Source organism: Ctenopharyngodon idella, chromosome 19 (assembly GCF_019924925.1).
Source record: "Ctenopharyngodon idella isolate HZGC_01 chromosome 19, HZGC01, whole genome shotgun sequence".
In the NCBI taxonomy this organism is placed as follows: domain Eukaryota; kingdom Metazoa; phylum Chordata; class Actinopteri; order Cypriniformes; family Xenocyprididae; genus Ctenopharyngodon; species Ctenopharyngodon idella.
The window spans coordinates 10,117,646-10,132,258 of record NC_067238.1 but is presented as its reverse complement, the minus strand read 5'-3'; the positions used below and the strand labels follow the sequence as shown (position 1 = coordinate 10,132,258).

The window sequence follows — 14,613 nt, the reverse complement described above, 5'->3', positions numbered from 1 at the left end:
TTAGAAAATTAGCAAGAGTACACTATAAGATTATTTTGTTTTGCTAGACTTTCAGGTTTTCATGTCCTTAAGAGGCTGCAGAGCTTGTGTGTGCATGTAGTATTTTACTGTAATTGTTTTTGGCGCCTTGATTGCTGTTGAGTGAGTACTTAGTCACATAAGACAGAGGCTTTTTTCAAATCCTGTGAAGAAAAATCTATCTTGCCTTCTCCTGCCCAGGCACTGGCACAAATATTTACATAGCCTCCAGGTTTGGCCAAGTAGTGTGCAGTTAAATATATGATCTGCAAGTATGCATCCAAATGAGATCTGGGGGAAATTTCCATTTTAACGGTTCACAATTCATACCTGTTGATTTTTTGTTTGCTAAAATGGAAAGTATTGCATTTTGTGTCTTCTGTCTTTCATTCTAGGCCGAATTTGATTGACATGAATAAGGTGTACAGACAGACCAACCTGGAGAATCTGGAGCAGGCCTTCAGCATAGCAGAGAGAGACATGGGTGTCACACGCCTGCTGGATCCTGAAGGTAAACAAAGGGAGAAGATCCCTCTAGATTCTCATTCAAAGAATTTCCCTTCATTTTTCTCTTTCACTGATATATATAGTAGATCTTTAGGGAATCTTAGTGGATTTAATGGGCTTGTAAAATATTTTTATGCCTGTTTAACAGTTCTAATAGTTAAGTTATTTTTATTTTATTTTTGCTGATGTTGAGTAATGTACACTGCCATTCAAAAGGATTGTTTTTGAAAGAACTTAATATTTTTATTCAGAAATCATGCTTTAAATTGATCAAAAGTGGCATTAAAGACATTTATAATATTCTAAAAGATTTCTATTTTAAATAAATGCTGTTCCTTTGAACTTTCTAATTATCAAAGAACCATGAAAAAGAAAATGTTTAATGGTTTCCACAAATATATTGTGCAGCTCAACTGTCTTCAACATTGATAATATTAAGAAATGTTTCTTGAGCAGCAAATCAGTATATTAGAATGATTTTTGAAGGATCATGTGACACTGAAGACTGGAGTAATGATGCTAAAAAATTCAGTTTTGGCAACACAGGAATAAATTACATTTAAATTATATTAAAATGAAAATCAGTTATTTAAAATTGTTTCACAATAATTCTGTATGATCAAATAAATGCAGCCATGGTGTGCATAACAAACTTCTTTCAAAAACATTAAAGGGGTAGTTCACACAAAAATGAAAAATTTGTCATAATTTACTCACCCTCATGTTGAACACAAAAGAAGATATTTTTAAAAATGTGGGTAACCAGACAATTGATGGCACCCATTGACTTCCATAGTACTTTTTTCCTACCCTGGAAGTCAATGGGTGCCGTCAACTGTCTGGTTACCCACATTTTTTAAAATATCTTCTTTTGTGTTCAACAGAAGAAAGAAACTTATACAGATTTGGAACCACTTTAGGGTGACTTAGTAATGACAACATTTTCATTTTTGGGTGAACTATCCCTTTAAAAAGTGTTTACAGACCCCAAACTTCCGAACACTAGCGTACATAATGATGGTAGTTTATTTTCCCTTTCTGCAGATGTGGACGTGCCACATCCAGACGAGAAGTCCATCATCACGTATGTGTCTTCTTTGTATGATGTCATGCCAAGAGTTCCTGACGTTCGTGATGGAGTCAAGGCCAATGTGGGTGTTTTGAAAATATAAATATTTATAAATATAATGGGCCACTGATATTGTTATCATTGATGTAAAATATTTTTATTGACATGTACAGGAGTTGGAGTTGCGCTGGCAGGAGTACTACGAGCTGGTGACCATGTTACTCCAGTGGATCAGGCATCACATTATCGTGTTTGAGGAACGCAAGTTCCCTTCCAGCTATGAGGAGATTGAGGTTAGTCCCATGATCCATGTATGTGCATATATGTAATTATGAAATGGTGCAGTAATTCACTATTCTTTACCAGCTAGAAGTGTTGTAAAATGTATAAAATAGCTATTATGTCATAACCTTAATCAAGTATTATTTTGTGACCATAAATGCATGCTTTTGTACTATAGAAAAGCATCCTAAACAATAAAAAAATAGATAGTAGCTGGTAAATTATGATAAGACCGTTTTCCCTTCTGTTGTAGGTTCTTTGGCGTCAGTTTCTGAGGTTCAAAGAGACTGAACTACCAGCCAAGGAGACTGACAAAAATCGCTCCAAGCTCATTTACAAGTCATTCGAGGTAAATGAAATTTTCCACAGTAGTAATCCCCTTTTAAAAAAGCATGAAACTAAACTGTAACTGTAAAGTCCTGTTGGGCTTTTACATGACACTCTGAGTTTTCTTAACGTGTTTTTACCAAGATTTGACTTTATGCATGGGGTTTGTTTGGCACCAGGGTGCTGTGCAGGCAGGTCAGGTCAAGGTTCCCCCCAGCTACCACCCAATTGATGTAGAGAAGGAATGGGGCCGCCTGCACGTGGCCATTCTGGAACGAGAGAAACTGTTACGCTCAGAGTTTGAACGGTGAGAATTCTTTATAATAACTTCTCTTGGTTATTTTGGTAACACTTTACAGTAAGGTTAATTTGTTAACAATAGTTTATGTATTAACCATGAGCAATACATTTGTTACTGTATTTTTAAGCTTTGTTAACATTAGTTAATAAAAATACAGCAGTTCATGTTATTTCACAGTGCATTAACTAATGTTAATAAATACGACTCTTATCATTATTATTTCATTCATAACTAACTAATGTAGTTAACTAATGAACCTTATTGTAAAGTGTAACCATTATTCTTTGTTTGTACAGTATATACAATGATTCATTTGAATAATCCTGACTATTTAAAGGGGTATTTTGCAATAATACCATGGTTCAAAAAGTATTGAACTAAAGAAGTAAAATGTATGATGCCGTCATGTTCAGATGTTTTGTAGATAATATAAACAGTTTTAGTTACCTCATTCAAGCTACCTTGCAAGAAAAAAAAGATCTCCAGAATCAGTTGACTTGCCCTAACAAGAAACTTCAACTATACTAATTGATAATTATCAGATCTTGAACAATAATAATCTTTTACTGAATTAGCAAATGTTGAAAGACTCGCCTTTACTTTTAATGTAATTTGTTTTGTTTTATTTGAATTATTTTCACCCTCTGTTTTCAGTTCTAAAAGCATTAACCTTTTATTACAGTCATTAAAGGGATAGTTTACCCAAAAATGAAAATTCTGTCACCATTTACTCACCCTCTTTCTTTTGCTGAACACACACAAAAAAGATATTTTAATGAATATGGGTAACCAATTGATTTCCATAGTATGGAAAAAATATATTATGGAAGTCAATGGGGCCCATAAACCGTTTGGTTACTGACATTCTTTAAAATGTCTTCTTTTGTGTTCAGCAGAAGAAAGAAATTCTTTTAAGATTTTTTTTTTTTTCATCAAAATAAATGCATTGCTTTTGTTAGTAAATAGCATTTAGCAAAAGAAACATGGGGCGTCACTTTTAAAAATATTTGTCACAAGACAGACTCGCTGCTGCTCTGCAGAATGTTTATGAGTCTCATCAGTTACAGCAGCACTTTTAACATCAATAGCCGATTCTGTGTGCCTTCGCTCTGAAATAAACCTCTCTGGACTGGGATTTAGCATTATCAGGATTATTAGCAATGGCCTTTATGAATGACAGCCATGGACTGGAGTACCTGCTCCGTGAGAGGAGGGTGTGAGTGATTCAGCTGACGTTTTTCTGATTGATTGAATGTTGAATGCCTGTAAAGTCTGAATATTGTTTAGTGTAGCCTTTGTCCAGTCTTTTTATTCTTAATATTTTGTTTGTAGTGAATTATGTAAAGAGTTTTTGTGTGTATGTTACATGTACAGGCTGGAGCGTCTGCAGAGAATAGTCAGTAAGGTGCAAATGGAGTCAGGTTTGTGCGAGGAACAGCTCAACCAGGTGGAAACACTGTTACAAACGGTGAGATTGAAAGCCATTTTATTCCTTTACTTGATTCCAAAGACCCAATAGCTTTTGAGAAGATAAACCAACAGCCAATTGCTTTAACTTTGCTCTCTTTTTTTTTTTTGCAGGACATACGTCTGCTGGGTGCAGGAAAGCCTATCCAGCATGCGTCTGAGATAGAGACAGATCTGAACAAGGCTGAAAACATGATTCGATACCTTTTTAATGATGTGCAATTACTTAAAGATGGGCGCCACCTACAGGCAGAACAGATGTACAGGCGGTTAGTATGATATTCTACTGTCATAACCTAAAGTAATACAGTGACAACTAGAAGCTTGAATTCAGTGTTCATCCACCAAAATTATGAATGCTATACTTTATTTATTTATATAGGATAAACATACTGGGAAATGTTTACATTTTTAAAGAAAGTTAAATTGTTTACAGACCAAAAAAAAAAAAGTCTTACTTTCTTTTATAAGAGTCTATTTTCTGTAATAATGCTTTACAGAAAATATGTATTAAATAACCATTTATAATGGTTTATTAACAATAATTATTAACAATTAATTATAATAATATCTATAATAAATAATTTCTCATTTATTCTCATAGCAGATTTGTAACCGCATCTGTAACTGTCCTCTTTTGACTCTTTCAGTGTGTACCGTCTCCATGAGCGTCTGGTTAACCTGCGCAGTGAGTTTAATCTGCGTCTGAAGTCTGGTGTGACGGTGTCACAGGTGCCCATGACCCAGGTGGCTATGACCCAGATCTCCCACGTCCAAACCCTACAGCAGTCTCCCCAGCGCGTAAGACCTGAGCTCGACGAAGTCACTCTCAAGTACATTCAGGACCTCCTGTCCTGGGTGGAGGAGAACCAGAGGCGCATTGATGGGGCTGAGTGGGGCGAAGATCTACCCTCTGTGGAGTCTCAACTCGGTAGCCATCGTGGCCTTCATCAGTCCATTGAGGAATTCAAATCCAAGATTGACCGTGCACGGGCTGATGAGGTAATTTAAAGCGTAATTGACAAATATTTCTGTAGTACTTTATGCTGTTAGTCTTAACATTAGCTATTGTACACTTTGTAGCATTTATTGTTTTCCCTGAGGTCAACTTGTCAAGAAGTCAAAATGTCTTGCACCGTAATATTGTGGTTGTGATGTTTTTGAAACTATCTTTAAGATTTTTAAATATAAATGACCTCTGTTCTGAATGGCTAACTTATTTGATTGTGAACTGAATAACAGTAACATTGAGTAATACGTACTGGATACTAGATATAAATCTTACATGCTTAATTTTAAGCAGTATTAATAATTCAAATTGTTTATTAAACTCTATGTATGAGTTAAAAATGGCTAAGACTGCAATGAATTTTATATGAAAAACCAACATAATTTTCTCTCCTCTCAGAATCAGTTGACTCCAGTCAGTAAGGGAGCCTATCGAGAATACTTGGGCAAACTGGACCTTCAATATGCCAAACTGCTGGTACGCTTTTAAATCTAGAAATAATACACTGATCACTTTGTTGAATCCTAATAATGGATCTTAAAATATCTTTGTTGCAATCCCAATAACATACAAAGCTTGATGAAATAGAATTAGCGAATTTAGTAGTTGGTTCATTTTTGTTGTCGTTCCTCTTTAGAACTCATCCAAGTCACGCTTGCGGAGTCTAGATCAGCTGCACGCTTTTGTTGTGGCCGCCACAAAAGAGCTGATGTGGTTGAATGAAAAAGAAGAGGAAGAAGTGAACTATGATTGGAGCGATCGAAACTCCAACATGACTGCCAAGAAGGACAACTATTCTGTAAGGCCACCAACACTTTTAAACATGACTCCACCTGCACTAAATTTCTGCTTTTTTAATGCCTTGATGTCATTTTAATTGTAGAGAATTCTCTGAAGTCATTTTATTGCATTTGACAATGACCGTGGATGCTGCTGTGCTGTCTTATAGGGTTTGATGCGAGATCTTGAACAGAGAGAGAAGAGAGTGAACAATGTCCAGGTGACTGGTGACAAACTGTTGAAAGATGGCCATCCTGCCAGAAAGACTATTGAGGTACAACATTTTATATTTAGTAATTTATTTATGTGTTTGCCTTTGGCTTGCTTAGTTGGGGACACTTAATATCCAACAATATTACTGATTTAACTCCACTGACACTATCAGATGAAAACAAAACTTGAGCTGAACAACGTCAATGTTGTCTTCTGTAGAGCTGCTTGTAGCTGAAATGAACTTGTTTCATAATAAATGAATTTTACACAGTTATTGAATGGAACTAAATATTTACTGAACTGAATTCAGCTGAATAATGAGCCTATTTTTCTTGCTATAGCTGCTTTACAGCAAAAATTGTTACTTTCCTGTTTATTATTGTGAATCTGCTTTGAAACATGTCTATTCTATAAAGCGCTATAAAAATAAAGATGAATTGTTTGTGCAATGCAAAACACTATAGTAAATGAGAGCTGGAAAAAGAAACTTAATGTGAGTAATAAAATTAAAAAATAATAAATGTCTAATTTAATACAAATTATAGTATTTTATTTATTTGATTTGACCAAGAAATCTTTAATATTTTCTATTTTACAAAATGTACAAATTTCTTTGCTTACATTATTTATTTTTTTTTTCCAGTCCCCAATTGCATTTTGAATTCCAGATTTTTAATGTGGCCTTAGACTTTTGAACACCACTATATATATATATATATATATATATATATATTAGTGGAACATTTTGTATGCAACTCCAGCTGTTTATAATCTGTTCCTCTGTAGGCTTTCACTGCGGCTCTTCAGACTCAGTGGAGCTGGATTCTTCAGCTGTGCTGTTGCATTGAGACTCATCTGAAAGAAAACACCGCCTACTTCCAGGTACATACAACAAACATTTATGTTTGTAAACTGTGGGTTTGCAGTTCAAAGTAGACAGTCAAATAGATTTACTTTATCACAATTATTTTGATTTCTAAACCTTCTGTTCTACAGTTCTTTTCAGATGTTAAAGAGGCTGAAGAAAGGATGAAGAAGATGGAGGACACAATGAAGAAGAAATATGTGTGTGACCGCTCAATCACGGTTACACGGCTAGAGGATCTGCTACAAGATGCTGTGGTGGGTATTACTATGAGTGGGATTTTACAACCCAGTATACACCAAAATATACATGATTTTAGTGAGATTTTTATTGGATCTGCGTCTAAAAAGGAATACTTCCCTATAAAAACATTATGCCAACAGAATAGTATGTCCAAATACATAGTATTCAGAAAAAAAAGTAGGTGGAAATTACCCAGATTACCTACTACTTCTGGTCAGATTCCGAAGTGTGTATTTGAGGGACACTTTACTATTCCATGAGGCCACAGAAGAGTTGTGAATGGCGTAAAGTGACACAGTTGACATGAACACTGGGTTTGTAGTTCACATCCAAGTGACAGCCAAGTAAATTTACATACTACACACATTCAAGCTATATAGAACATACTTTTTTAACACAAAGTAAGTTTCAAACCAAATGTAGTACTTACTATACAGAATGCGATTTTGGACACATCACATGTCATCCTTCCTTGTCACAGTGCATTTGTCTTTGAATCATTTCCATGAATCAATTCATACTATTTCAATTAATTGATTAACTCTCAATTCAGTGCTTCGTTTGAATCATCACTAAAACGTGTTCCTTTTTTCTTAAATTAAAATATGTATGCAATAAACATACATATGTAAATTTGTCTCTCTGTTCATCAGGAGGAAAAAGAACAGCTAAATGAATTCAAGACACACCTGGAGGGTCTCAACCGAAGAGCCAAGACCATTATCCAGCTGAAGCCGAGGAACACCGCTCACCCCGTCAAGGGCAAATTACCCATTCAGGCTGTCTGTGACTTCAAACAAATGGAGGTAAAGCAGAATCACTTGTTTTCTTGTGTACATGGGTAATAAAATAAACTGAATTATTCCTAGGGGCACAATTTAAAACACACAAGCAACATTTGAACTATGTTTATTTGCTTTCCTATATCCCAGTCCATCCTTTAAAAAATAAAGGCTATTATATAAAATGCTCACCACGGGTGTAATTTGTGATCTAGCATGAATATCATGCCATTACACAGGCTCAGCAATCAGCCTCACCTGTTAACTTGTTCTTGCTCTTAGCCACTGCACTTGTAATCTAATACAAAATGTAATACATATTAATCTCTTCAAACTTCGTAATTAACATCCTTCTCTTTTTTTTGGCCCAGATCACGGTACACAAAGGAGATGAGTGTGTCCTGTTGAACAACTCCCAACCGTACAATTGGAAAGTGCGAAACTCCAGTGGAAATGAAGCCACAGTACCGTCCATCTGTTTTATTGTCCCTCCCACCAACAAAGAAGCTGTGGATGTCAGCTCTGGGTAACACATACTAGTGCACAAGACTATAACCTCATTTGACTTCCATTCCTTTAGTTGGCAGCACATTCAAATTCCACATACTTTTATCTCTGTCTTTGAAACTTACATTTAACAGTGTTATTAAATTATTATCAGTGTTTTCAAACTGACATCTGGGAGACGAGATGTGTGGTTTTGTTGTGATTGATATCAGCAAATGTTGCAATATAAGCCAGATCTTTCTCATCTGTGTTTGGCTTTGCCGCCTTTTGATATTTTTTTTTTTTAACTTCAGTTTGGATGCGAGTCTACAGAGGCTGATGGTTCTCTGGCAAAAGCTGCATGTTGATATGAAGAGCCTGCTGTCTTGGCAGTACTACATGAGAGATATCCTGCTTATCAACTCCTGGAATTTTATCATGGTAACTAGCACAGACATCCCTTTTTAGAAACTTTCAAAGACTTGGCATAAAATAGTAGAATAGTAGAACCTAGGATGCACCTATATTAAAAGGCTGGTGCAAATAATTAATAATAAATAAATGGCCGTTACAACACTAAATAAATGACAAAAAAAAACTAAAATCAATCCTTTTAAAAAATACAGTATGAAAAGTTATTACACTACCGTTCAAAATTGAAAAATGATGAGACTTTTACATTTTTACAAAACTTTGTTATTTTTCAAATAAATGCTATAATTTTGAACTTACTAATAATCAGAAAGAGAGAAAAATGTATCACATTTCAGCAACGATATTACACTGCAGTTTTTAGCATTGATAATCATAATAAAAGTTTCTTAAGCATCAAATCAGCATATTAGAATAATTTATGAAGGATCAGTATCACTGAAGGATAATGGCTGCTGAAATTAAAATAGAAAACTGTCATTTTGAATTGTAATAATATTTAACAATATTACTGTTTTTGTTGTATTTTTGATGTAATAAATTTAGCCTTGGTGAGCATAAGAGACTTCTTTCAAAAACATGAAAAAAAATCTTTAAATTAATTTTGAGATTTGCTGAAGCTTACATTTACATTACATTTTAAACTTTACCTTTATGTGAGCATTAGATTCCACAAAAGTCTAAATGTAAAAACATTTGAACATGCACAATTAAATATTCAGTATCGGCCAGTATATGTCTAATATCAATTGCTACGATAAATGTAATCTCTAATATTTGCCGATAACTGATATGAATCTGATATATCATACATCACTTTAAAGAACTCATTATTAGGTATTATTTAATTGCATGCAGAGGCAAGTTACATTATAAATCTTATAAACTTACTCATGAATAGTATTCTGTTCTCTAATTTTGTGTAGTTCAAGACTCTGAGAGTCGAGGAGTATCGACTGACCCTGAAGAACCTGGAGCAGCACTATCAGGACTTCATGCGCGACAGTCAGGATTCTGAGCTATTCGGAGCTGATGATCGCTTGCAAGCTGAGAACAGTTACAGCAAAGCCACTCAACACTATGATAACCTGCTACGCTCTGTTGAACAAGGTGGGTGTCAGGTTAGGTCTGCTGGTTTGTTCAGATGTATAGAAATCATTCATCACTTTCACTGTTCAATGAAATTGCACACAGACAAAGCCATCTTGGCCCCAGCAACAACCCTGTTTTAAGACTGCACAGCTGCAGATTTTTCTGCATGCTTGATGCAACACAAAGGCAATGACTTGTAGGGCATTCCATTCAACTCCCATTATGACTGTAAGACTTATTTTTCAGAACCTGTTCTCACCCAAAAGGGCAGCGCACTGGGTAAAGTTAAGAGAGTGGATTTTTTTTTAACAAACTGTAAATGATTTGTCAATGCCATTGTTTGTTTAATACTTTCATGTGCATTTTGCTCTAATCCACTTTGACTCCAGGGATTTTAAGCATGTTTTTAATTATTTTTTTTCTCTTGTGTGAGGTCATCTCCACAGATTTTCTCACCATTTGACAGTTTGACATGCAGTGTACTCACTTAAAAGTGTTCAAATTAACTGACTTACTTGATCTTTAAGGCCTGAAACATTCTCTTTAAAAGTACTTGAATGCAAATGCTTCTATAGCTATGCAAGCTCGATTTCATGTGTCTATAAATATTGTATGGATACTGCATAGATTTAATGTTATTTCAGTAATGAAGAAACATTCCTAGAAGTCTGTGCTTTTTTCTTTGTGTTTTTCCAATATTTAGGAGGATTTCTTTAGCTTTTTTAACACAAAGTATGTCAATTATTTAGGGGAACAGGATGAGTCAGTTTGCAAGAGTTACATCACCCAGATAAAGGACCTGAGATTGAGACTGGAAGGCTGTGAGAACCGCACAGTGAACCGCCTCAGACAGCTAGTAGACAAGGAGCCTCTCAAAGCCTGTGCACAGAGAGCCACTGAACAGAAGGTCTGCAGAAACATTATACTGCATTAATATACATTATACCTGTTTGTACATGGTGCCATTGAATTTACCACTGAAGAAATATATATGAAGAAATTCTTTCAAATGTATATATATCACATGAAGAACCTGTGCATGTCTACTGCAATTACGGCTGTGACAATAAATAAATTTTTCTTGATTCATGGATCGATTCTGAGATTTTCCAAATGCATCACGATTTTGAGCTTAGTTTTTAACAGCAGATGGCGCTCTAGGCAAGTTTTTAATCGCACGCTCAAATGCTCACAAAGAAGAGCACTCGTGCATTCAGCTGAAGCTGCGTCTCATTTCGGAGGCTGCGTCCTCCGGAGGTCGCATTTGTAGGCTGCATACGTCATCAAGGATGTCTTATTAAGAAAAGTAACCATAATAAAATTGGCTGTTATTCCTCGTGAGGTGTGAAATACTGTAATTTCTTTCTTACTTTGCAATCTAACGGTTAATTTTCTGAAATGAGACCGCCTCAATGACGTATGCAGGCTTTAAATGTGACCTCCAGAGGACGCAGCCTTCAAAATGAGATGCAGCTACTGAATGTACTTGCACCTCAGAATGCTTTTATGACGCGAGATTAATGTAAACAGCCCACTGCAAACACCCTTGTAATTCACTTCAACCTTTTCGAACTTTATGAATGATTATTTTATAGAAGGTTCAAGTGGTGTGTGTAAGGAATTGGAAGCAAGCGGAGTACGGCTGTTTCTAAAGCTCGCAGAACTAAGCTCGGAATCTATTCGAGAGAGAATCGCGAATCTCAGAATCGATCCAGAATCATTTCTCGATTCGCGATGCATCGATTTATTTTCCCAACCCTAACTGCAATCATTAAAATCATTATTTTAATTGATTGAAATCTTAATATATATTATTTAATGACTGTATACTTGTATATTCTTACTTCGTCCTACAGAAAGTGCAGACTGAGTTGGAGGGTATAAAGAAAGACCTGGATAAGATGGTGGAGAAGAGTGAAGCAGTGCTGGCCACATCTCAGCAGTCCAGTTCAGCCCCTGTCCTACGCTCAGAAATAGACATCACCCAGAAGAAGATGCAGCACGTCTACAGTCTTTCCTCTGTGTATCTCGACAAGTGAGTTTCAAGTTGTACCCTGTCCATTTTTTATACATATTTACACTACCATTCTAAAGTTTGGGTTAGGTAAGCTGTAAAATGTTTTTGAAAGGAGTCTCTTATGCTCTGTTTTTATTTGATCAACAGTATAGTAAAACAGTAATAATGTGGAATATTATTACATTTTGAAATAACTGTTTTCTATTTTAATATATTTTAAAATCTAATTTATTCCTGTGATTGCAAAGCTGAATTTTCAGTAGCCATTATTCCAGTGTTCAGCATCACATGATCCTTCAGAAATCATTCTAATATGCTAATCGTCAATGTTGAAAACAGTTGTGCTGTTTAATTTTTTGGTGGAAACTGTGACACTTTTTACAGGATTATTTGATGAGTAGAAAGTTCAAAAGAAAGTAAATAGAAATAATATTTTTGTAACTATGTAAGTCTTTTCTGTTACTTTCAATTGAATGCATCCTTGTTGAATTAAAAAAAAAAATACTGACGCAAAATTTTTGAACTTATTTAGATAGTATTCAATAGAATTACTTTTTACTTTTTCACACTAAATCATCTTTTTGTCCTTTCCATATAAAATGTTGCTAATTCTATTCTTTTTGTTTATAAAGGCTGAAGACCATTGACATGGTAATCCGCAGCACACAGGGAGCAGAAGACATTCTCAACAAATATGAGAACCAGTTGCGTGATGTGAACAAAGTTCCTGTTAATGAGAAAGAGACTGAAGCCACTCAAACACAGCTCCAGGTACATTGTCTTTCCCATAATTACCCAGTTATGCATGAAATTGTTTACAACTATGAGCTGAACTCATACATGACCTCACAAACATGTTCATGTTCTTTCCTTCTTTCTTGCCACTAGAAACTGCGCTCAGAAGCGGAGGGCAAGCAAGCCACGTTTGACCGCCTGGAAGAGGAGCTTCAGAGGGCTACGGCAGTGAACGACCGTATGTCTCAGCTGCACAGTGAACGTGACATAGAGCTGGAGCACTACAGGCAGCTGGTGGGCAACCTGAAGGACCGCTGGCAGGCTGTGTTCGCTCAGATTGAACTGAGGCAACAAGAACTTGACCTTCTGAGCAGGCAGATGCAGGCCTACAGACAGAGCTATGACTGGCTCATCCGCTGGATAGCAGATGCCAAACAGAGGCAGGACAAGCTCCATGCTGTGCCCATTGACAGCAAAGCCCTTCAAGAGCAGCTGACCCAGGAGAAGGTATCTATCTGTCTGTCTATATATCTGTTGGTCAATCTGAAATGCAGGATTTTCATTAATTTTCTCTTCTCAATGCTTTATATAATGAATTTCATATAATATTTTGTTATAAAATCATGCAATTTATTTTTTTTATTTACGTCATGTCCATCCTTTGTACAGAAACTGCTTGAGGAGATTGAGAAGAACAAGGACAAGGTGGATGAGTGCCAGAAATATGCTAAAGCATACATCGATGCCATAAAGGTGTGTATGAATGCTGCCGCATACATATTTTACTCAAATTCAAATGAGTAGCAATCTGACTGAATGTTCTCATCCAGGATTATGAGCTACAGCTGGTGACTTATAAAGCTCTTGTGGAGCCCATTGCTTCCCCTCTGAAGAAGACCAAAATGGAGTCTGCATCTGATGACATCATCCAAGAGGTACATTACCCTTGATGTCTGATATCCACCTGTTTTTGACTTTTAATCTGCTATAAAAAAATACTATATGCATAACTTATACAGTTACACTTGGGCTTTTATTTCTTGATCTTATATCATATTAGACATGTCAAGTAACTTTAAAAATATCTTTCAGTATGTGACTCTGAGAACACGCTACAGTGAGCTGATGACTCTTTCGACACAGTATATTAAATTCATCTTTGAGACACATCGCCGTCTAGAGGATGAGGTGGTAAGTGTCAAAATCTAAAGTCTATTATTACTCTAGCACTAACTTTAACTCACAAACTTGAACCTTTTGTAGTTTAATTTGCGTATGTATGGACATATGAAATATGTATTTCACTGTACAAACCATATGAGACACAGTTACATATTTTTCTTAAGTTATCAAAGAGTGACACAATAGTGAAGACAAGTTCTGGAAATTAAAAATGTAACAGATTGATCTGCTCACCTAGATCTTCAGTATTATTAATGCTAGTGGTGCAGCACATTCCATTTCTTTCACAATGTATGTCTTTCATTATGTGTTTACTACTATGGAGGTCTTTTAATATCTCTTCCATTATAGTGAGCTCTCAGTTAGTATAGGAACCCTTCAGCCTGAAGCCAACTTAAAATATTCTCTTTTCCTAAAAATAAAAGTTAGTGCATGGTGCAGTGTACCAGTAATGCCACATTGTTTCTCTAGTTTAATTTTCCGTTTGGATTCGGTCTGCTGCTTTTGTAAAAAGATTACATTATTACCCATCATTCCTTTGTGCTGTAGTTGTTGATTTTGCTGAGTATGCTTCAGCCTGACTGTCACCCCTTCTTCTGTAGTTGTTTTCTGCACAATTTTGGTTTCCATTTTCCTTTCTAACCTTTATTTTCTTGTTTGCTTCTCTAAACTGCTTGCCAGTACTTTATCATGATGAATGTTTGTCATGTTTGGGCGCTAAAGAGGTAAATTGTCCACAAAAATGCATGTTCATCCTTTTCCAGTCCCTTGTTAATTACATTTGCATTTTTGCCATTATTAAGAAA

The 14,613-nt window shown here is 35.7% G+C and overlaps 1 protein-coding gene across 20 annotated transcripts in view; it reads left to right on the top strand.

Annotated features, from left to right (window-relative positions):
* pleca (plectin a) overlaps nt 1–14,613 on the top strand; it is a 117,469-nt gene that overhangs the window by 89,137 nt on the left and 13,719 nt on the right. For all 20 annotated transcript variants that reach the window (XM_051872920.1, XM_051872923.1, XM_051872921.1 and 17 more), the window contains 24 exons: nt 414–529; nt 1,570–1,676; nt 1,768–1,887; nt 2,130–2,225; nt 2,383–2,510; nt 3,879–3,972; nt 4,086–4,240; nt 4,622–4,973; nt 5,380–5,457; nt 5,618–5,779; nt 5,930–6,034; nt 6,760–6,855; nt 6,970–7,095; nt 7,735–7,887; nt 8,235–8,389; nt 8,664–8,790; nt 9,708–9,891; nt 10,623–10,780; nt 11,730–11,908; nt 12,523–12,661; nt 12,779–13,132; nt 13,295–13,378; nt 13,456–13,560; nt 13,718–13,816. In XM_051872920.1, the coding sequence (XP_051728880.1) occupies nt 414–529; nt 1,570–1,676; nt 1,768–1,887; nt 2,130–2,225; nt 2,383–2,510; nt 3,879–3,972; nt 4,086–4,240; nt 4,622–4,973; nt 5,380–5,457; nt 5,618–5,779; nt 5,930–6,034; nt 6,760–6,855; nt 6,970–7,095; nt 7,735–7,887; nt 8,235–8,389; nt 8,664–8,790; nt 9,708–9,891; nt 10,623–10,780; nt 11,730–11,908; nt 12,523–12,661; nt 12,779–13,132; nt 13,295–13,378; nt 13,456–13,560; nt 13,718–13,816 (3,472 nt within the window). The remainder of the gene's footprint in view (nt 1–413; nt 530–1,569; nt 1,677–1,767; nt 1,888–2,129; nt 2,226–2,382; nt 2,511–3,878; nt 3,973–4,085; nt 4,241–4,621; nt 4,974–5,379; nt 5,458–5,617; nt 5,780–5,929; nt 6,035–6,759; nt 6,856–6,969; nt 7,096–7,734; nt 7,888–8,234; nt 8,390–8,663; nt 8,791–9,707; nt 9,892–10,622; nt 10,781–11,729; nt 11,909–12,522; nt 12,662–12,778; nt 13,133–13,294; nt 13,379–13,455; nt 13,561–13,717; nt 13,817–14,613) is intronic.